We start from the raw sequence: 20,689 nt of genomic DNA on the forward strand, positions 1-20,689 counted from the left end.
TGTCTGTCATCTATCGATCCATCTGTCATCTGTCTATCTAAGAGATAAATGTATTTTATTTATATATTGGTTTTTCGAGACAAGGTTCCTCTGTGTAGCCCTTGCTGTTCTGGATCTTGCTTTGTAGATCAGACTGGCTTTGAACTCAGAGATCTGCCAGCCTCTGTCTGGGATCAAAGGCGTGTGCCATCACCACCCGGTTGTAATTATATTTTAATACACACATTCAGGAGAGGAAAGGAAAGAGAGTAGAGTATGGCGTGTGTGCCGGCACAGCAGGAGGAAATGGTTGGGGAGCCAGAGCCTTTCACAGGGATGACCTGGCCTGCTTGTGTGTCTCCCGATGTCTTTTCAGCATCGCTGTCGACCTGATGAGTTGTAGCAAGTGTTCCTTACCTACCTTTGCGTTTCTAGAGAAGGCATTTCTACTACCTTCTAAAAATGTCTATCACTCTTGCTTTTAGGCTGTCAAGAGACATAACCTAACTAAAAGGTGGCTCCTGAGAATCATCGATGAAAGAGTAAGTCAGAACTGTCCACCTCTCCACTTCGTGTCCCTTCCGAGTCCTTAGGTTAATTAGTCGTGGAGGGAAAGTTTTGTGTGCGTGTTAATCTTTTGGAGGAAGGAAACTTAGAGAACAAAGGTGTTTTTCCACAGTCCATCCCCACATGCTTACCTGTCACTTCCTCTCCCTCTCTCCCTGGAGTCAGGTAGAGGCCAGCACTCGGACAGAAGGCAGCACTGAGCGTGCGTGTGCGTGTGCGTGTGTGTGCGTGTGTGCGCGTGTGTGTGCGTGTTCCAAGGTCTGTAAAATTACTGGCATAAGCCACCATGCCCAGATACCTGATTTTATTTCATGTATATTCTAACTCTCTTCATTAACTTCATTGACTTAAAAAAAAGTAAACCCTAGTCATATCACTTGATCAGAAAATACAGGTGTATTTTGTTATCTTTCGGTTTTGTTTTGTTTTAAGTTTTTAGTTTTTTGAGGCAGGGTTTTTCTATGTAGTCCTGGCTGTCCTGGAACTCCGTCTGTAGACCAGGCTGGCCTTGAACTCAGAGATCCCCCTGCCTCTGCTTCTGAATGCTGGGATTAAAGGTGTGCACCATCACTGCCTGGCTGGGGACGTGGCTCAGTGGTAGAGCTTTACTAGCTGAGTGGATAAGGAGGTAAGCAGAAGAGCGCCTTTTGAAAGCATCATCACAGGACCACACTGATCAGGACCCATTTCTGCATGTATGACCATTATGTCCTAACAGGACCCATTTCTGCATGTATGACCACCATGCCCTAACAGGACCCGTTTCTTCATGTATGGTCACCGTGCCTTAACAGGACTCCTTTGATGTCATCAACTGCCAGAGCATCTTACACATGTATTTATGTGCCCTGGTGCTTAGATGTGTGTCCAAGAAGTAAAGGTCATCTGTCTGACAATTCCTGTGGGCAGACATTGCTGTTGAGTTCTGAGAACTGAAGTCTGGCCCAGCTGAGCTGCTTCTTGCTCTGTTCCCTGGCACCATTGTTGTGGTCTAGTTAATGTATTGGGTCAGTGTTTAATCAGACGTCATGGTCAGGAACATGTCAGTTTGCTTTCTTTACTTATTCCTTAACTTTTTTCTAGACAGGGTCTCATGTATTCTCACTGTAGTGCAGGATGACCTTGAACCTGTGATCCTCCTGCTTCTGCCACTTGAGTATTGATTCCGGGTCTGTGACGCCATGCCTACTTTCATGCTGTGCTGGGAAATCAAACGTGGTTTTACGGATGCTGCGCATAGGTCTTTTGCTGAGAATTGTACCTGGGTCATCTGAAGGAGCAGCAAGTGCTCTTAACCACGAAGCGAGTCGTCTCTGTAACCCTCAGTGTTGTGAGACAGGACCTCACTGTACATCCCTGGGTGGAACTCAGTAGTGGTCAATTAACCCTGAACTTGCAGCAGCGTCAAGGGTGCCACTGTGCTCAGCCCCAGCCCTTAGTGTCTCAAGGGAGGCTGGGCAAAAGCAAAGGACTCGGGTTACCTTTTTTTTTTTTTTTTTTTTTTTTGTTCTTTTTTTCGAAGCTGGGGACCGAACCCAGGGCCTTGCGCTTCCTAGGCAAGCGCTCTACCACTGAGCTAAATCCCCAACCCCACCTTTTTTTTTAAGACTAGGTCTCTGTAGCCAGCCTGTTCTAGAACTAGGAGTGATCTTAACGTCAGATCACCCTGGTCCACCTTTGGAGTGCAGGGGTCACTGGTATATCCTTCCCATCCCGCGTGCTCAGTTTACAGTTTCAATGTAGTCCTTATCTAAGCTTCCCCTCCTTGGTCGTTTCTCCTCCTTCTTCAGCTAATAAGCTGCTTATACAAAACATAGCTGTTAAGCTGTAATCAAACTGTGTGGAATTGGCAAAGGATGGACATACAGGTCAGTGGTACAGACATAGAGGCCAGGGCATGCACGGTGGTCCAGCAAGTACAAGTACTTGCTGCAGAAGCCTCCTGACCTGAGTTTGACCTCTTGATCCCACAAGGTAGCAAGAGAGAACTGACTTCTCATGACCTCTACACGTCTACCTAGAACAGCTACATCTGCTCCTATACATGCAGATACAAAACTAATCAATTAGTTATAAAAAAAAATATAAGCAAGCAGGGCAGTGGGGGTGCACACCTTTAATCCCAGCACTTAGGAGGCAAAGGAGGCCAATCTCTGGGAGTTCAAGTCCAGCCTGTTTTACAGAGTGAGTTCCAGAACAGCCAGGGATATTACAGAGAAATCTTGTCTCAGTTGGGGGGTGGGGGACCAGATACAAAACATATATTTATAGTCAATTGACTAGCTGAATAATTCAGTAGGAAAAATATTGTTTTCAACAGATGATGCTGGGAACACAGGGTGTACCTATGCAAAGGAAGGACTCTGGCTAGGTGTCATGGTGCACGTCCCTAACTCCAGCCCTTGGCATATGAGGTTGAGAGTTCAAGGACATACTTAGGCACATTCATTGTTGGAGTGCAACTTGGTTTCCCTGGGACCCTGTCTCAAGAACTATTAAAACTAAACAGACAGAGTTATTGTAATCAAATGAGGACCGCTGCCTCACACTGACTTATGAAAGTCAGCAGTATAGTTTGATGGCCTATGGAAAAACCAAAATCTTTGGAGAAAACATTGAAATAAACTATACATCCTCATGATTTTAAGTTAGGTGATAGTTTCTTAAGTATGATATCGATGACTCATATAAGAAAAAAGAGATGTTAAAATCTTTAAAATTAAAAGTTCATCCTGACTCAGTGGTTAAGAGCACTGACTACTCTTCCCAAGATCTGAGTTCAAATCACAGAAACCACACAGTGGCTCACAACCATCTGCAATGAGATCTGATGCCCTCTTCTGGTGTGTCTGAAGACAGCTACAGTGTACTTATATATAATAAATAAATCTTTAAAAACAATTAAAAGTTCAAAAGATTGAAAACCCAGAGGGAATGGGAAACACACTGTCAGTTTTCTGATAGGGGTTTAATGTGTAAAATGTATCAGGAACCCTCGGCTCAACAACAGAACACCACCTAGACATGCCAGCAGAGAAGATACACACATGACCGGTAAGAACCTGAGAGAGTGAAGCCTGTGCCTGTGGGGTTTGTGCATTCATAATATTCTTGAGCCTTATTTTATGAAGCGATTGTAAGCACCAATATGTAAGACTTTGATGGGGACACTTATTTTTGCAGTACTTAACCCCCGAGTCATCATCCAGTCCCCTGTCTAGCTATATATATTTTTTAATTATTTTTAAATTTAATTTATTTTTATTTAGAGGTGTGTGTGTGTGTGTGTGTGTGTGTGTGTGTGTGTGTGTGTGTGTGTCACATGTATACCCATGCTTCTTGGAAGCCAGATGAGGGTATCAGATCCCCTGGAGCTAGAGTTTCAGGTATTTGTAGGTGCCAGTCAAGTCCTCTGGATGAGCAGTATGTGTTCTTAACCACTGGGCTATCTCTCCAACCCGCCTAGCTATATTTTAAATTTTATTGTTCACTAAACAAATCTATTAAGTGATATTTATTTTAGGAAAAAAAAACAAAACAAAACCAAAAAACAAAAGAGCACTCATTGGGCTGGAGAGATAGCTCAGTGGTTAAGAGCACTGGCTGCTCTTCCAGAGGACCCAGGTTCAATCCCACCCCCCTCCCATTTGTCTGCGACTGCAGTTCTAGGCCTTCTGAGACCCTCACAGAGACATCCATGCAGGCAAAACAATGAATATAAAAAAAATAAATTATATTAAAAACTTTGCATTATAAAGTAATAATTTAGTAATCTTCCTTTGCATTTTCTTTGACTCAGGAGAAAAACCTGGACGACAAAGCGTACCGCAGCATCCGGGAACTTGAAAACTACGCCGAGAACACGCAGAGTTCCCTGCTCTACCTGACGCTGGAGGTGCTGGGTGAGCTGTTTGTCTGCTTCAGACCTCAGATTGCACTTTTAACGTCTGTGTTGTCCATGCAGTAGCATTTCCCCATTTGGACAGGGGTTTACTTTGTGGCCTGTGCTGCCCTCAAACCAGAGGCAGGCATCCTGCCTCAGCCTCCATAAGTGCTCTGATTACAAGCGTACACTATCATGCTACAACTTTTACTTAGGTTTTGGTTTTTTGAGACCTTGGCCAGCCTGAACTCAATATGCAGACCAAGGTGTCTTGAACTCATTGGACTCCACCTACCTCTGCCTCCTGAGCTGGCCTGTAAGGTGTGGGCCGCCAGCCATCTTGTTATCTTTAATAGTAAGAGAGAGAGTGTGCCTCTGTTCTCTCCGTTATACTTCTTCCAAAGTGCAGGCGTGTCCAGGTGCTCAGGGTCTCAGAAGCGTGGGTGCCTCCTGGGAGCGCTCTGGTGAAAGCAGGTGGTGCCCATGGCTTACCTTTCCTGCAGCAACCCCTCCAGTTCCTCCCTGTTGGGAATTTCTGCTCTCCTCTAAGAGCATCGAATGGGCAGTTTCCTGTTGTCCTGCTCCAGGCTGGTGGTACCTTACCGTAAGGAGATCATGGGCCAGGGACAGTAGTATCTCATTTGAAGAGGGTGACCCGGCTTGACGTCACCCCTCAGTGCAGTCCCTGTCAAACGTCCCAGGCCTGTCCTGATGTGCCCTAACAGGAAGGTTGTAGGAAATTGCTTAGAGGGAAAAAAATGAAGCACTCGTGGCATTTCCCACGAAGGCTGAGTAAATTCTCGGTGTGTTCTTGGTGTGCTAAAGTCGGAGTTAACAAGCAGAGTTTTCCGGATGCCTGCCAGCCGGAAGATCCCTGACACCCAGTGTCCATCATAAATCCTGTTTTCCAGATGTCAGACAGGATGAATACGTTTACTGTGCTGTATGGCTGATGTCCTGTGCTTATGGCTTGACTTGTTATGATCTAAGGACAACAGAGCAGCCCTGTTTGGTTTCTGTGATTCCAGGCGTGAAGGATGTTCATGCAGATCATGCTGCAAGCCACATTGGAAAGGCACAAGGCATTGTGACATGCTTGAGAGCAACTCCCTATCACAGTAGCCAGAGACAAGTGTTCCTGCCCATGGATGTCTGCGTGAAGGTGAGGCGTTAGCCCGTGTCCCCGGGGCTCTTTGTTTTGTTTGGTTGGCTATGTCGCTATTGGAAAGGTGTGCGCATCACTTCTGCTTGGCTCTGACTAGTGAGGAGAACCTCATAGGTCAAGCCGTAGGGTCTGGAGGGTACGTCTTACTGCAGCAAGAGGCCTGAGGAGCGTGCACCATCCGTTCACATAGCCATAGTAACCTCACCTGGGCCTGTCTGTCATTTTACTTTATTGGTGGTAATAATTTTTTGTTGATTTTGTTTTGGGGAGGACAAGGTCTTTGGTAGCTCAGACTGAACTGAACTCTTGAATCTCTCTGTAGCTGAGGGTGATTTTGAACTCTTGAATCTCTCTGTAGCTGGGATGGACTTGAACTTCTGATCCTCCTGCCTCCACCTCTTAAGTGCTGGCATTGCAGACATTGGCTGCCTCACCCAGCTGGAATATATATATATATATTTCCTTTTCTTTTTTTTTCGGAGCTGGGGACCGAACCCAGGGTCTTGCGCTTGCTAGGCAAGCACTCTACCACTGAGCCAAATCCCCAACCCTGGAATATATATTTTTAAAATGTTTATCAGATTCCAGGACAGCCAAGGCTACACAGAAAAACCATGTCTGGGGTAAAGGGGAACAAAATGAACCAAACCAAATAACAAAACAAGATAAAAAACCCAGAAAACAAAAACAATCAAACAAAATGTTTATCAGAGCCAGGCAATGGTGGTGCAGGCCTTTAATTCCAGCACTTGGGAGGCAGGGGCAGAGGCAGGCAGGATTTGAGGCCATCATGGTCTATACAGCAAGTTCCAGGACAACCAGGTCTACACAGAGACCCTGTCTTGGAAAACCATAAAGGTGGTGGTTGTGGGGGTTTGAGTGCGGCTCCTTATTGTCTGCCCTTTTAAACTTTTAAAAAGATTTATTTTATTGATGTGTATGTATGTGTGTGTGTGTGTGTGTGTGTGTGCGCGTGTGCGCGCGCATGTATGTGTGAATGTATATTTCCACATGGGTATCTGTGAAGGCCAGAGGAGAGTCTCAGGTTCTCTGGGGCAGGAGTTTCTGAGATGCCAGATGTGGGTGTGGAGAACGGAACCTGGTCCATTCTCTGCTGAGAATAGTCCTCTGCAAGAGCAGCAAGTACTCTTAAGTCGAGCCGTCTCCCCAGCCCTCTTTTTAATCCTTTTGTACTTATTTTAAAGATTTATTTATTAATTATATGTGAGTACACTGTCACTGTCTTCAGACACACCAGAAGAGGGCATCAGATCTCATTACAGATGGTTGTGAGCCACCATGTGGTTGCTGGGAATTGAACTCAGGACCTCTGGAAGAGCAGTCAGTGCCCTTAACCACTGAGCCATCTCTCCAGCCCCCATCTTTTTGTATGCTTTCTCTTACTTCTCTTACATCACACACACTGTACTTAACTAGTTGGCTTTTCTAGAGGAACAGCACTAGTAGAGTAAATATATATCCTAAAGAGGGTTATGACATTGGCTTGCCTCATGTCCAATAGCAGCCTCCTGCACACTGGAGAAACTGGTCCGTCCCCGTGGCTAGTTGCCTTAGCCATCCCAGCCTGGCACTGAAGGCCTGGGGGATTCCTGGAGAGCTGGAGGTCCTCTTAAAGTCCAGCGAAGCTGGCCTCCAGTGTCCATGAAGCGTGGCAGCAATTGTAGCACTCATCATCAGCAGTGGCAGATGCATATGCCAGCAAGGAGCAAAGGTGACAGGCAAAAACAGCACTCAGTACATTTCATTCAAGCATCTGGGAGACATCTTCGCCCCTTAGTTACTCCTTCCAGGAAATACCCTCAGAGACCCACCTACGAGCTTGTCTGTTAGTTGGTTGTGTAGCCAGTCAAGTTGACAAGGAAGAGTGCCCCTCACAGACTTACACACACAATTTAAAACTAGCCTTTATCCTGCATATGCCGTCTGTCTGGTTTTTTAAGCAATATTAATTTTGAATCTGCTTATAGATCCCTAACATTATATTTTCTTCACAGCATGGTGTTTCACAAGAAGACTTTCTACGGAGAAACCAAGATAAAAATGTGAGAGATGTAGTTTATGACATTGCCAGCCAGGCACACTTGCACCTAAAGCATGTGAGTAGCCTCTTTGCCCGGTCACTTAGGGAGTTACCTAAGTGGTAACACTGGATAGGGTTCTTTCTATGGCGCATACATATATGTATGCATGCATGTAGCATTTCTATAGGGTCTTTATTCCGTTGTTCATTGGATCCCCAGGGTTTATCTCAGGGACTTTTGAAACCTTTTCCTACTCTAGAAAAACCCCTTCCACCATCAGCTGATGGACACACACCCTGAGCTTTCTCACGTGGGCTCCTCCGCTCACCTGAGTGTGTCTGCCTTCCATGCCTGCCCATCTCCTTCCTCCTCGAACTGCATTCTCAGCCAGCATTCTCAGTTGCCCCTTTATGTTCTGGCTTGTTGCTGGTTGCTGCTGCTGGCTGGGTTTATGGCTGCCCCGGGCTTCTGGTTCTATTCTGTTGACGTATGCTCTGCTCTCATTGTTGCCTCAGAGGGAAGTCATGTCCCCGGCCTTGTTCCTCCTGTTCTAATGTGTCCTAACCAGTCCAGTGGGACAGTCACTGGGAAAGGGTCCCAACAGATCCAAACTGAACTTTACTCTCGCTCTTTACTGTTTTTGATCTTTCCACCATGAAATTTATTAATTTATTTTCCATTTGAATCTCCCATGTCTCCTAAACTGGTGTTCGCCTGAATCCGTTTTTGTTCTTTAAGAGTTTTCTCCTCAGGAGGGGTTTGGTAGGAGAAGGGGGATAAGAAAGAGAAGATAACGGGGGGAGGAAGACTATGACCTAAGTGCATTGTGTGTGTGTGTGTGTGTGTGTATGAAATTGTGAAAGAACAAATCTTTTGAAACAGGGTTCCATGGTATAGTCTGGGAATTTACTATGTAGACCAAACTAGCCTCAGATTCAAAGAAATTTGTCTACCTTCCCCCAGTTCTAGGCTTCTCTCCTTGGAGATTGATAGAGTAAATAAACTGAGAATTACAATTTGCAAGTGTTTTATTAATTTACTTGTGGTTGGGCATAATGGTGCACGCCTTTAATCCTAGAGGCAGGTGGATCTCTGAGGCCACCCTGGTCTACAGAGGGAGTTCCAAAAAAACCCTGTCTCAAAAGCCTTTAAAAAAAAAAACCTAAAAATTTTTAAAAAGAATTTGTTGTAGAGTGTTGGGGTTTGACCTGAGGGTCTTCCACGTGCTGGGAAAATACCACTGAACTGGCATTCAGTCTCCAAGTCAGGTGTCCATGTCTCCAAGTTAAGTAGGCGGAACTGAAAGCTAGTGGCTTATCGGTTGCATGAAGCGCACTCCTAGAAAACAGGTTCAGGGCAGTGGCTTGAAGAGCCATCATGGTGCTATGGAGGCTTACGAGAAGCACAAGAACACAGAGGTGCTGGTGTACATCCAAGAAGCCAGCGCCTGATGTACTCTAATCCTGCAGGTTAGTAATTGTGATTCGACCTCCCCCAGGCCCCAGCTTCCACACAGACAGGAGGACCACCTGACCTCCCAGCTCTAAGTATTACGTAGATACGTGAGCTGTCATATAAAGAGTTAATAACACTGCCTGCAATACGACTTAGCTTTGTCACCAGCAGGTAGGGCTGTGACATTAGTGCTACAGTAGGAAGCTCACAGGGGTGGGGTTTGCTTTTGGTTTCTTAAGACAGGAATTTACTATTTAGTGTCGTTAGGAACTTTCATTGGAGTCTACACTGGCCTTGAGTTTGTGATCCTCTTTCTTCAGCCCCTGACGAGCTGAGATGATGGGTGTGGCTACCATGCCTGGCCCTGGCAGTGTGTAAGACAAGAAAGATTGGGCGTTGGCCGATGAGTGAGTGTCTTGTCACATCTGGCCACGCACAGCTTGGTCCTGGACACCTGCCTGGGTCTTCCCAGGAGCTAAGAAATGGCAGGCACTGAAGAAACAGTAGACACGTGCAGAAGAGTGAGGATCAGGTGGTCTGTGCTCACTGTGAGAGAGGGCAACTCCTACTCACCCGGGAACTCAGTGTTGATTTTGGGCAGCACCAGGAGGAAGGGTTAACCAGAGGTTTCTGCCCCTAAACATCTGCACATTGTGTCAACATTCAAACACAGGGAAAGGTTTTGTCATTCCTCTGAGCCTGACTCAGGGAAAGCTTTGTCATCTCTGAGGCCTGAGGTGCTTGTGGGAGAGCTTGACACGGCTGTGCTCATGTTACCAACACCGGGGCTTCCTACAAGTAAGCTCTACTTCCAAAAAGGGAAAGGCGTTTGGAGAGAGACACACATGTGTGTGTTGCCAGCAATCACAGTGACACTTGATAATTGACTGACTGTGACAAGATGGCGAGGAGAACAAGTCAGAGGCTGCAGTGTGTTCACACTGAGGCCACACTAGTGCCAGGCAGTGCAAGACAGTGAGTGGGATGCTTGGCACTCATGGTTGTTCTGGTTATAATTCGATTTGAGGCGGGTGACATTTAGGGAGATGGGTACTGGAGCATGCAGGGCTGTGACTTTGGAGTCACTAAGAGGTTACCGTCAAAGCTGTGAGTCTAGATGCTGTTGCTCAAGGAGAGTGCCTCTCGATGACGATGGGGACAGAGGTGTGAGGCCACCACTCATCAGTTAGGAGACAGGCCCTTATTAGGAAGGAGCTAAGAGGGGAACAGGAGAGTTGGGAGGAGAGCTGGGAGGCCCATCCGAGAGCAGAGGAAATGGGTACCAGCATGCACTCCTGTGCTGCGGAGAGGCTGAGAGAGGAGACTGGTGTAGAGAGCCACAGTGGCTGTGGAGGGTCTGCCATCAGCAAGTGGAGACGCGGTGCGCTCCTCCTCGTGTAACAGACCTGGAAAGGGTAGGCCTGGCAAACTCAGGACGGCACCAGCCAGTGGACCAGGTGGTTCAGAGCGTGGGAGATCCAGGGGTCAGGCCGAACTGAGATTGGGGCTAAATACAAAGACATTTGCACTGCAGGGAGACTAGCTGATCCTGATCAGTAGGGAGGAAGGTGAAATGTGAACTCGTCAGTACTGATGAGTCAGACAGGCAGGCCCACCAGAGAGGCTCATCTGCATCTAAGCAGGAGACTAGGTTAGGAGGTGGTGAGTCTTCACCTTTGCAGAGTTAGTGTGAAGTGTGGTAAGGGAGTCGGGAAATGCCACAGCCGAGCAGAAAGCAGAGGGGCTTCGATAGGACGGAGTTGGTTTTTGCTAAGTCCATGAGGCTTTTGAAGCTAACCTTGGGCAGCGGGGAATGAGCTGTTCTCTTGCTTTGGTGAGAGACCTTTGTCAGGCCACCGCTGCAGTGTGGTCACCCTCAGAGGGAGACGGTTTCTGAGGTATTCCAACCGGTTCCTTTCCTTTTTTCTTTAAGGCGAGGTCCTTCCATAGTCGCGTTCCTGCCCAAGCGTTTCCTGCTTTTCTTCAGACGGTAAGTGCTACAGTGGAGAAGGCTGGGCGAGCAGAGGGCAGACTGGGCCATTTCTCACGTCTTGTCAAGTCCCAGAGTACTTCTTCTGGTTCTGTTTCCCTACCGCGTGCTGGCTTGATTAGTCTATGATGGCACGTGTGTTCTCTGTGATGTCGTCAGCACGGGCTCTGCACCCAGGCTACCTTGTTTTCACTCCACTCTCTCTCAGCCACGGGGCCTTAATTTCTTTAACCCCCATGTTCCTCAATTATACTCAGTAAAATGAGAATTCCAGAAGAAGCCACCTTGTTGGAGTATCTCCATGGTAACCGGATTATGTAGGGTCAGCTCACAGGTCATTGCTGTGCACTGAAGTAACCTGGAGACATTGTTTAAAGGGTGGCTCTCTGGGCTCAAATTCCCTCCCTGTGAGATTGCTTAGCGGTAAAGCCGTTTCCTATGTAAGCCCGTCAGTCTGAGTCCAACCCCAGAAGGCTCACAGAGGCAGGAAAGAAGGGACTCTTTCCTGGGTCAGGGAGGTACAGGGAGTGAAGGTGTTTGTGGTGCCATGTTGATCTGGAGCTGACGCCTGTGAACTCACACACTGCATAGTACACCATGAAAACCAACCATCAGAAGGACAGAAGGACAGAGGCCCCATTCATGTTTCGCACCTCCCTGGTCTATGCTGCAGAACTCCAGGGGGCGCTGTGGGTGTTGTCTGAGAAGGGATTGGGGCCTCAGGATCATGGAGTGTGGATGTACAGGATTTTTGTGTTACAGACTTGTTCTTAAGGGCAGGCATGCAGCTCGGTTGGTAGAGGCCTGACTAGCAGCAGCCTTCATGAACCGAGTGGGTCCTGCCCACCGTGAGGAAGGCCTGTGCCTGGGCGGTACAGGTAGGAGGAAATTTTACCAATTAGCCAAAGAATTACCAAATTTACCAATTTACCAAAAACTAAAGAATACTATGCAGTTCCCATCTTTCCTTAATCCTTGTGTGATAGGTGATGGTAAGGTGAATTTTATAGAGACCTGTGGTTATTCCTTTTGTCCGAAAATCTTGTTTTCTAGCAAGAACAAAGACCCACTAAACTTCAAAAAATAATGTTTTAAAAGGTCAACGTGGGAGGCCGGGACGCTCAGTGGTTAAGAGCACTCGACACTCTGGCAGACGACCTAAGTTTAATTTCCAGTCCCCATGTCAGGCAGCTCGTAATGAGCTGTAAATCCAGCTCCAGGGGATCCGGTGCCCATCCTGCGCTGCAGGTGCTCTGTGGGTGCCCCTCCTCCACTGCAGGTGCTCTGTGGGTGCCCGTCCTGCGCTGCAGGTGCTCTGTGGGTGCCCGTCCTCCGCTGCAGGTGCTCTGTGGGTGCCCGTCCTGCGCTGCAGGTGCTCTGTGGGTGCCCGTCCTGCGCTGCAGGTGCTCTGTGGGTGCCCGTCCTGCGCTGCAGGTGCTCTGTGGGTGCCCGTCCTGCGCTGCAGGTGCTCTGTGGGTGCCCGTCCTGCGCTGCAGGTGCTCTGTGGGTGCCCGTCCTGCGCTGCAGGTGCTCTGTGGGTGCCCGTCCTGCGCTGCAGGTGCTCTGTGGGTGCCTGTCCTGCGCTGCAGGTGCTCTGTGGGTGCCCGTCCTGCGCTGCAGGTGCTCTGTGGGTGCCCGTCCTGCGCTGCAGGTGCTCTGTGGGTGCCTGTCCTGCGCTGCAGGTGCTCTGTGGGTGCCTGTCCTGCGCTGCAGGTGCTCTGTGGGTGCCTGTCCTGTGCTGCAGGTGCTCTGTGGGTGCCCGTCCTCCGCTGCAGGTGCTCTGTGGGTGCCCGTCCTGCGCTGCAGGTGCTCTGTGGGTGCCTCTTCTGCACTGCAGTTGCTCTGTGGGTGCCCCTCCTGTGCTGCAGGTGCTCTGTGGGTGCCCCTCCTGCATTGCAGGTGCTCTGTGGGTGCCCCTCCTGCACTGCAGGTGCTCTGTGGGTGCCCGTCCTGCGCTGCAAGCTCTGTGGGTGCCCGTCCTGCGCTGCAGGTGTTCTGTGGGTGCCCCTCCTGCGCTGCAGGTGCTCTGTGGGTGCCCCGTAAATAAATGTCTTTAACAATGAGTGGTCAGCATGGGCTTCACAGCACACAGCACTGGGAGAGGTTTCGTTTCCCTGATTAGTTTTTCTGTTTGTTATGGTACACACTGTGGTTCCACTGCTCTAGAGGCTGAGGGAAGGGTTGAATATTTGAGGCCAGCCTGCGGATACTTAATAAAACTATTACAAAAAGAAAAACAGTTACTTATTTTTTGGTCTTTGGTATCAAACTCAGGCTCTCACAGATGCTGGTCATTCCTTAGGTAGACATCTTCTTTTCCAGTGCCTCGGAAGCACGGCTTGTCCAATGCTTGGGCCTTGGGCGGAACATTATCTATGCGATCAACGGAGGCTTGGAGCTCACAGCCCTAGCTTTACTGTGTTATAGCCTAGTTATGTCCTTACTGTTCTGTTTCTGGGGACTCGTCTGTATTTTCTCTCGTTGAAAGTTCTCGTGTCGGGGTAGAGTGATACTGGGTAAGAACTCCACAGCTCTTCTAGAGGACCCGAGTTCAGTCCCCAGCACCCTGTTCAGGCAGCTCACAACGGCCTGTGGCTCCAGATGCAGTCTTTAAAGATTTTCAGCTTGGCTGGATATGGTGGTGCAGTTTCAGTCCTGGCACTCAATGGGGCAGAGGCAGGAGGGTCTCTTTGAATTCGAGGCCAGCCCGGTCTACATGAGTTCTAAGGCCAGCTGGGGCTACATACATTTTCCTGACTGGGAAAGAAAAAATGTTTTTCTCATTTTGTAATATCAGCTTAGGAAACTAAAATAGCTTTAATACTTGTACTTTTTCTTTGAAACAAAGTCTTACTTCCTATGCTGCCCACGTTGGCCTCCACGTCACCGTCTGGCACAGGCTGGTCTCAAACTGACGGAGACTGACCTGCTCCAGGTTCCTGAGTGTGGGGGTTGCAGGTGTGCCCATTGCCAGGCTGTACTCTTTTCTTTTTAGGAATTGTGACCATTTTATGACCTAGTGACCGACCACTGTTCTCTTTTCCAGGTTTCTCTAGAGGACTATTTAAAGAAAATCCAGCGAGTGGACTTTGATATATTCCATCCGTCTTTACAGCAGAAGAATACGTTACTTCCATTATCTTTGTATATTCAATCATGGAGAAAAAGATACTAAAATGATTTTATGTTGCTGATGCTGATTTCCTTCTGGTTTATTGATTTAAAAAATGTGTGGTTTGGGTGGTTCTTTTTTAGAAACAGTAAGAGCTAATCTGTGTGTGTGTGTGTCTGTGTGTGCATGTGTAGTGTGTGTCCATGTGTGTCTATGTCTGTGTGTGTCTATGTGTGTGTCTGTGTGTGCATGTGTGTGTGTGCCTTTGTCAGTTTATGTGCAAGTGTCCACAGAGGCTAGAGGGTGTCAGATGCCATGGAACTGGAGTCACAGATGGTTTCGAGCCACCGGATATGGATATGGGAACCTCTGTAAGAGCTCACAGCCACTAAGCAGCTTCCAGCCCTGGAAACTGACTTTACGTAAGGCTCCCTTGCTTGGGTTCCAGTAGCTCACAGAGCAGCTGTGAACTCAGTGGGACGGGGATGCCAGCGGGCGGGCTGCTATGCCATTGCTGGGAAGTTGAGATCCCAGGGGGAGCCAGGGGCGAGGGAAAGGCAGTCACCTTCCTGAGTCTCACCTTTGGGTGCCCAAAGGGGAAAGGATTTGGGATCACACGGTACCATGATGGCAGCCAAGGCTGAGATGCTCCGTGGAGCTGCAAATGTACTTTTAGAGCATGAAAATGAACTTTAAATCTAAGTGGTTTGTTAAGGGCCATGTAACCCTAATGCTAGTCTTTCTAACCAAAACTTTACCCAGAGTGATGGAAAACCCTGGGTTTAAGATTAAGCAGCTGCTCATCACAGTTGCAGCCTTATTTAACTTCATTTCTGGGTCGTCTGGAAGCTTTCACTTTCTTAGTCAGCCCAGCTAACTGACCTCACAGCCTCAGTCATTCATGAATAAAATTATGTTGGCAAAACTCTGCATTTGTATAAATTATACTAACAGTATTGCAGTGAGCGGCCATCCAGAGGTTGTGCATTTTGTTGTGGGTTTTTGTTTTTTTGGGTTTTTTTTTTTTTTTTTTTTTTTTTTTTTTTTGAACAGGATCTTCCCTCTATGTCTACCCTAGAACTTGCCTCAGACTAGGCTGGCCTTGAACTTTTAGAGCCTCTGCTTCCTGAGTACAGGGATTAAAGGTGTGTACCACACCATTGGCAGGAAATGTGCATTTCTAATATTATTTATTTGTTTATTTTGTTTTTTTCTGAGACAGGGTTTCTCTGTGTAGCCTTGGCTGTCCTGGAACTTGCTCTGTAGATCAGGCTGGCCTCGAACTCAGAGATCCACTTACCTCTGCCTCCAAAGTTCCAGGAGCCAAGTGGCTAAATGTTAGATTATAAAATACTTACTAGCTGCACAGATTAAACGTCTCCACATGGCCGCACTCTAGCAGGTTTAGACTGCGGGTGAGACAGTCTTGGGAGCAGGTTTGCGGCAGGTCCTGCTTTTGCCCGGCTCTTGCTGCCCCCCCCCCATTTCCGTGATAGTTGGCAGGTGACTCTAGCCTTTGTTTTAGCTATGAGCCAGAGTCTAATTGTGCATTAGTAATAGTTAAAATAATTCGGTTTTGCAGATAAAATCTAAATGAGAACCCACGAGGCCAAGGCTAGACAGCTTGCCTCCTCTTAGCCTTCCCAGTGCCCAGGACGCCTTCTGATTGACAGCAGTAGGAGCCATTGCATGGGTGAGTGAATGTGCAGTGTGCTTGTGCCAGCAAATAGTTGGTTGATGCTGGTGCTGCAGGGACATCCTCTTAGCCATCTCCAGGGAGTCTTCTCGCTAGTCCTCAGAGGCAAGTGCTTGGAATTGGGACTCACTTCTTAGGATTCTGAAGGAGCCTGGGTTGAAGAGTTCCCGAGTCCTTGTTAGCATTATGGCCAGTGTTTGGAGATAAACTTGGCTGCAATCAACGGCTAAAGATCTTGACTCCTGCTTGAGCGTCTTAGAAAGAGTTCACACACTCAGCTGGACCACCAGGTCCTTAGTGGCTCAGTGAGTTTAAGGCCAGCTGGCCTAGATGAGACCATGTCTCAAAAAATCCAAAAATAAAAGTAAATAAAGGTGGGCCAACTCGTAAAGTTTGTGACTACAGATGTCTGTGTCCTCTGGCCTGGTGGAACATTTTGAATTAAGATCAGAGAACTGGGCTTGGTTTTACCCATTTCCGCAAACCCCCAGGTGCCCTTGGGTTTGAGCTGTTTTGGTTGGTACAAATTTAATTTCTTTAAAGACACTACCCTAATTGATGACTTGACAGAGGATCCTCAGACTTGTAAGCACTATGCAGACAGTTACTAAAAGTAATCTCGTTTCCATAACAAGACTGAGCAAGAAGTCACACAGAGAATTGGGACTGGCCGAAATGGGTCAGAAAGAGGGCAGACTAGCCAATCACCTGCTTTCCCTTATGGTGAAAATTACTGTGTAGTAAACGATACTTCTTAAAAACTATGGGGCTGCCTTACAGAGGACCTGTGCTCAGTTCCCAGCACCACATGGCTCACAACCATGCTGACCTAGTTACAGGTGATCCGATGGCCGCTTCTGACCTCTGAAGGAACCAGGCACTGTGGTGCACATGCGTACATGCAGGCAAAGCCATCGTACACATAAAATGAAGTAGAGAATTTTATGAAGGTCCCTTCAAGCAGTAGGATGGTGGTGGACAGAGATGATTCATGTGTGACTAATGGACAGGTGAACATGACAGGGCAGAGGCCACTTTTTATTCAGGGTCAGCAAGATGCTCGTTGAGTAAATGTGCTCACAGTTCAAGCAGAGCCACTAGGGTTCAATGTTCGAACCCCTGATGGAAGGACAGGATGACTCCTACAAGTTGACCTGTGACCCAACACATGCAGCCCCACACAGTCCCACGCACATATGTGCACACATGTACCATACACAAACAGCGTGACAGCTGAGTGAAGCATACAGTATTCAAGAATCTAGATGCTGGGCTACAATCAGAACACAGGCTGAGAGGAAAGACGATAAGTCAGTCAGGGGACGCAATAAGGGGTTTAGCTAAATTTTAGGACATATATTTTGTACGTGCATTCGTGAGTAATGTTTACATTGTTCTTGGTGTAAGCGGTCCTTGGATAAACAATGCCTTTGACTCAAAGCCTGAAAGTCCTTGTTATTTGATGAGTCTGTAGGCTGACATTTTGTTCTCCTGCACAAACACTGTTTGCCTTTGAGTCACCCTTTCCTCATTAAACAGCCCCGTGTGGCTTCGCTGTTTTCTATTTTATTTTTAATCCTGATCCCTCTCCCGACTGCTCAGTTATATAATAATGTCCTGTGTGTTTCAGCACAGGCCAACATGAGGAATTTCTCAAGGACCAAATTCGAGAACTTTATAAGCTTGAAGTCCCTCTTATGGGTAGGGCGGGGTTCCTTAGGAACTCCATGTTAATGATTCAGAAAGTGTTCCAGTAAACTCTGTTTGCTTCTTGGGGCAGTTGTCTATGTGATACTAATTCCAAACGCACTGCATTCTCCTTACTTAGCAGGAGGATGCTACTGCCATCCCTCACTTGTAAGCTGTGTGTGACTGAAAATAGATCCATCTGAATCCTGCTTTCCTAGGTTATTTTGAAACATTGAATATATGTTGTTTTTACACAGCCTACTTACTTATACTCATTACAGAAATATCGGGGCCAAATAAACACAGTAGAGGATAATTATTTTTTTAAGATTTATTTATTTTATGTATGTGAATACACTGTCAGTCTCTTCAGACACACCAGAAGAGAGCATCGGATCCCATTATAGATGGTCGTGAACCACCATTGGTTGCTGGGAATTGAACTTAGGACCTCTGGAAGAGCGGTCAGTGCTCCTAACCACTGAGCCATCTCTCCAGCCTGAGGATAATTATTTTTAAATCAAACTTTTTTTTTCCTGTTTCAAAAAGCTTTATTTTTACCTGGTCCAAGACCTGGGAGAGCTGCCTAGTGGCTTTAGAGGTTCGTCCAGGCGGAGGTGCTGAGGCGGCCGGTGCAGAGCAGAGGAGGGAGCCGGTTGGAAGGCGCAGAGGCCCAGTCACGTTGAGAGGGAGGCGCTCAAACAGATACTCACCCAGAGATGCCTGGGCCACGCCAGTCTGCGCTGCTTATGGCCCTGCCACCCTACAGAACTTGTTCAGGTGGGTGCCCATCTTCTTGATGAGCTTCACCTCCTTACCAAGAAAGTGGCTTTCCAAGAAGTCACAGAGGTGAGGGTCTGTGAGGGCAGAACCCACAGCATGCAGATCCAGGAGGGCCTGGTTCAGGTTCTTCTCCAGGGCCAAGGCAGCTTCCATGGCCTCCGGGGTTTTACCCCACTCATCTTGTGATGGCTTCTGCGCATCCTGGAAGAGTGCACGGCCCCCGAAATTGTTCTGCAACTTGGGGGCATACTTGCTTCTCTTTGGCCAATTCCTTGAAAGAAGTGGCCTACACCTTCCAAAGCCATGTCAACCTGATCAAAAAAGAAGCCCGGAGAGAGGTAGGTGTAGGAGGTCTGCAGGTGCAAGTTGACCAGGCGGCTCTCGGCAGCTTCCACTTTGCTGGAATAATTCTCACGAATCTGAGAGTTCGTGGCTGTTCCGGAGTATGGGGCTAACTGGGACAGTGCTGGCTGGTCCTAGGAACCGAAGGCGGCAAGGTCCTGGAGGCTGCGACTGGAGAGACTTGTAAGGCAACTGGAAGTGGGAGTCCCCAGGTCTATTCTGTCCAAACACTGTTGAAGCAAGACACAGATCCACAGGATCTCCAAAGCGCTGCTCCTAAGTCAAACACTGTATAAGTAAGAGACAACCACCATTAAATGTATTAAGTCTTCCCAATTCTTTTCTCAACATACATGGGACATTAAAAATGGCATCCAGCTAGGCGCTGTGCCACATGTCTGTGATCCCAGCACTACCAAGGTCTCAAATCCAACCAACCAACCAACCAACAACTGTAGAGGAGAGCCAGGCGTGGTAGGATGTCCCGCGCGACCTCTCGCCAGCAAGAAAACACGCGGGGACATACGAATCCTTGCTGCAGCCAAACTTTTATTCAATCTTAAGGAGAAGCCCCGTGCGCCCGCATGGCGTGGCTTATATACACCCTAGCGCGGCGCATCCACACCTGATTGGTTGCTTACCCATGATCTCATTAGGCACGCCCCAGAGTGGGCAAAGACCTGGCACGAAGGCACTCTTGAACATGCGCACACAGTTAACTTCCTGAAAGGAAGTCGGCTGGCGCGGCAGAGGCCAGCGCCATCTTGTAATGGCGGAAGCTATCCTGGCCTTCCACGTGGGGCGCAGTGGAAGCCAGCGCCATCTTGGGGTGGCAAATGTTATAGCGGCCCTCTACATCTCCCCCTTATTATTTTATTTTTAACAAATGATCACCCTATCGCGTGCAATGAGGAAACATCAGCGATGTGGAAGGGCTGATCAAAGGATCATTGAGTCTCTCTCATCCCAGTGCAATGGATCCACAGATCCATGGGGTGCAAGAGCAGAGAACTCAGATACCGACTAATTTTTGAAGATAGATAACCAAATTCCAGGGGAGGCCCCTTGTACAATGGCCACAAGTGCTTGAGTGATAACAGCCTTGTCACGTTTCTGTTGAGATCTGAGTTTGCAAACCAACCATAGCATGAACACTAATCCACAGCAAAGGGCTGCACCAAACAGAGCCACTCCCGATAAGTAGTGGGCACCTCATTTGGTTCTCTTCAGCTGTTACCACCAAGGGCCGTAGTCAAGCCGCTCCTATAACTCCCAATTGTTAGCAACTACTCCAGAAAGTTCACCCACTGTGTTTGTCTAACAATAGATTGGGGGAGGATAACTCCAGACACTGCAGACACAATGTCTGCAGCAGTAATGGCTGCTACAATAGCAGTGAAAGTGTCAAGGTCTTTTCCAGGACAGTTCAGGATCAGTCATTTTTCTCTGGAACAACCAGCAGACAATGGAACCATTTCTGAGATCTGTACAACCAGGGCAGAGTTCCCCAGTCCACAGCAGCTTTACGCAGGTGGCATTCCTGAGAAGCTACAGTCTGTAAAATGACCAGTTAAGGCAGCAAGAGTCACCAGGGAAATGAGGGGGGCAGCAACGGCTGGAGTCCAGTCTTCTCCAGCAAGCAGCAGTGCACAGAGGGTGAGAGAGCGGGCCATAGTGGGACGGGACACACACAGCGGTAACACTGACTACAGCAACGGCAAAATCTTTGTGATGACAAAAGGTGAGGGGGGAATCTTCCATCTTCCTCTCAGGGCAGAGGAATGACTCCAGGGACCCGAACCAGGAGAGCTGAATCTTTATGCAACCAGGATCAGCAAGTCTCAGCAACCACCTCTGGCAGCTGGCACACTCTTGTAGCATCCTGTAGAAAAAACACAAACATTCCCTCTTCCCCATATAAAATATCTGGACAGGATCATGTCAATATGTGGATCTCTCTATTTCACCTAGGCAGAAGTATGCCTA

The 20,689-nt window shown here is 47.9% G+C and overlaps 1 protein-coding gene and 1 pseudogene across 1 annotated transcript in view; one reads left to right on the top strand and one right to left on the bottom strand.

Moving 5' to 3' along the window:
- The window catches only part of Ndufaf6 (NADH:ubiquinone oxidoreductase complex assembly factor 6), a 23,251-nt gene extending 8,975 nt beyond the window's left edge, over positions 1–14,276 (top strand). The window contains exons 4-9 of the mRNA XM_032906009.1: positions 465–521; positions 4,346–4,448; positions 5,458–5,591; positions 7,610–7,711; positions 11,025–11,081; positions 14,128–14,276. Of these exons, the coding sequence (XP_032761900.1) occupies positions 465–521; positions 4,346–4,448; positions 5,458–5,591; positions 7,610–7,711; positions 11,025–11,081; positions 14,128–14,256 (582 nt within the window). The 3' untranslated portion in view covers positions 14,257–14,276. The remainder of the gene's footprint in view (positions 1–464; positions 522–4,345; positions 4,449–5,457; positions 5,592–7,609; positions 7,712–11,024; positions 11,082–14,127) is intronic.
- Positions 14,277–18,325: 4,049 nt separating this feature from the next.
- Positions 18,326–20,376, bottom strand: LOC116902990 (annotated as a pseudogene).
- Between the last annotated feature and the right edge of the window lie 313 nt (positions 20,377–20,689).

This window comes from Rattus rattus, chromosome 1, assembly GCF_011064425.1.
Source record: "Rattus rattus isolate New Zealand chromosome 1, Rrattus_CSIRO_v1, whole genome shotgun sequence".
In the NCBI taxonomy this organism is placed as follows: Eukaryota; Metazoa; Chordata; class Mammalia; order Rodentia; family Muridae; genus Rattus; species Rattus rattus.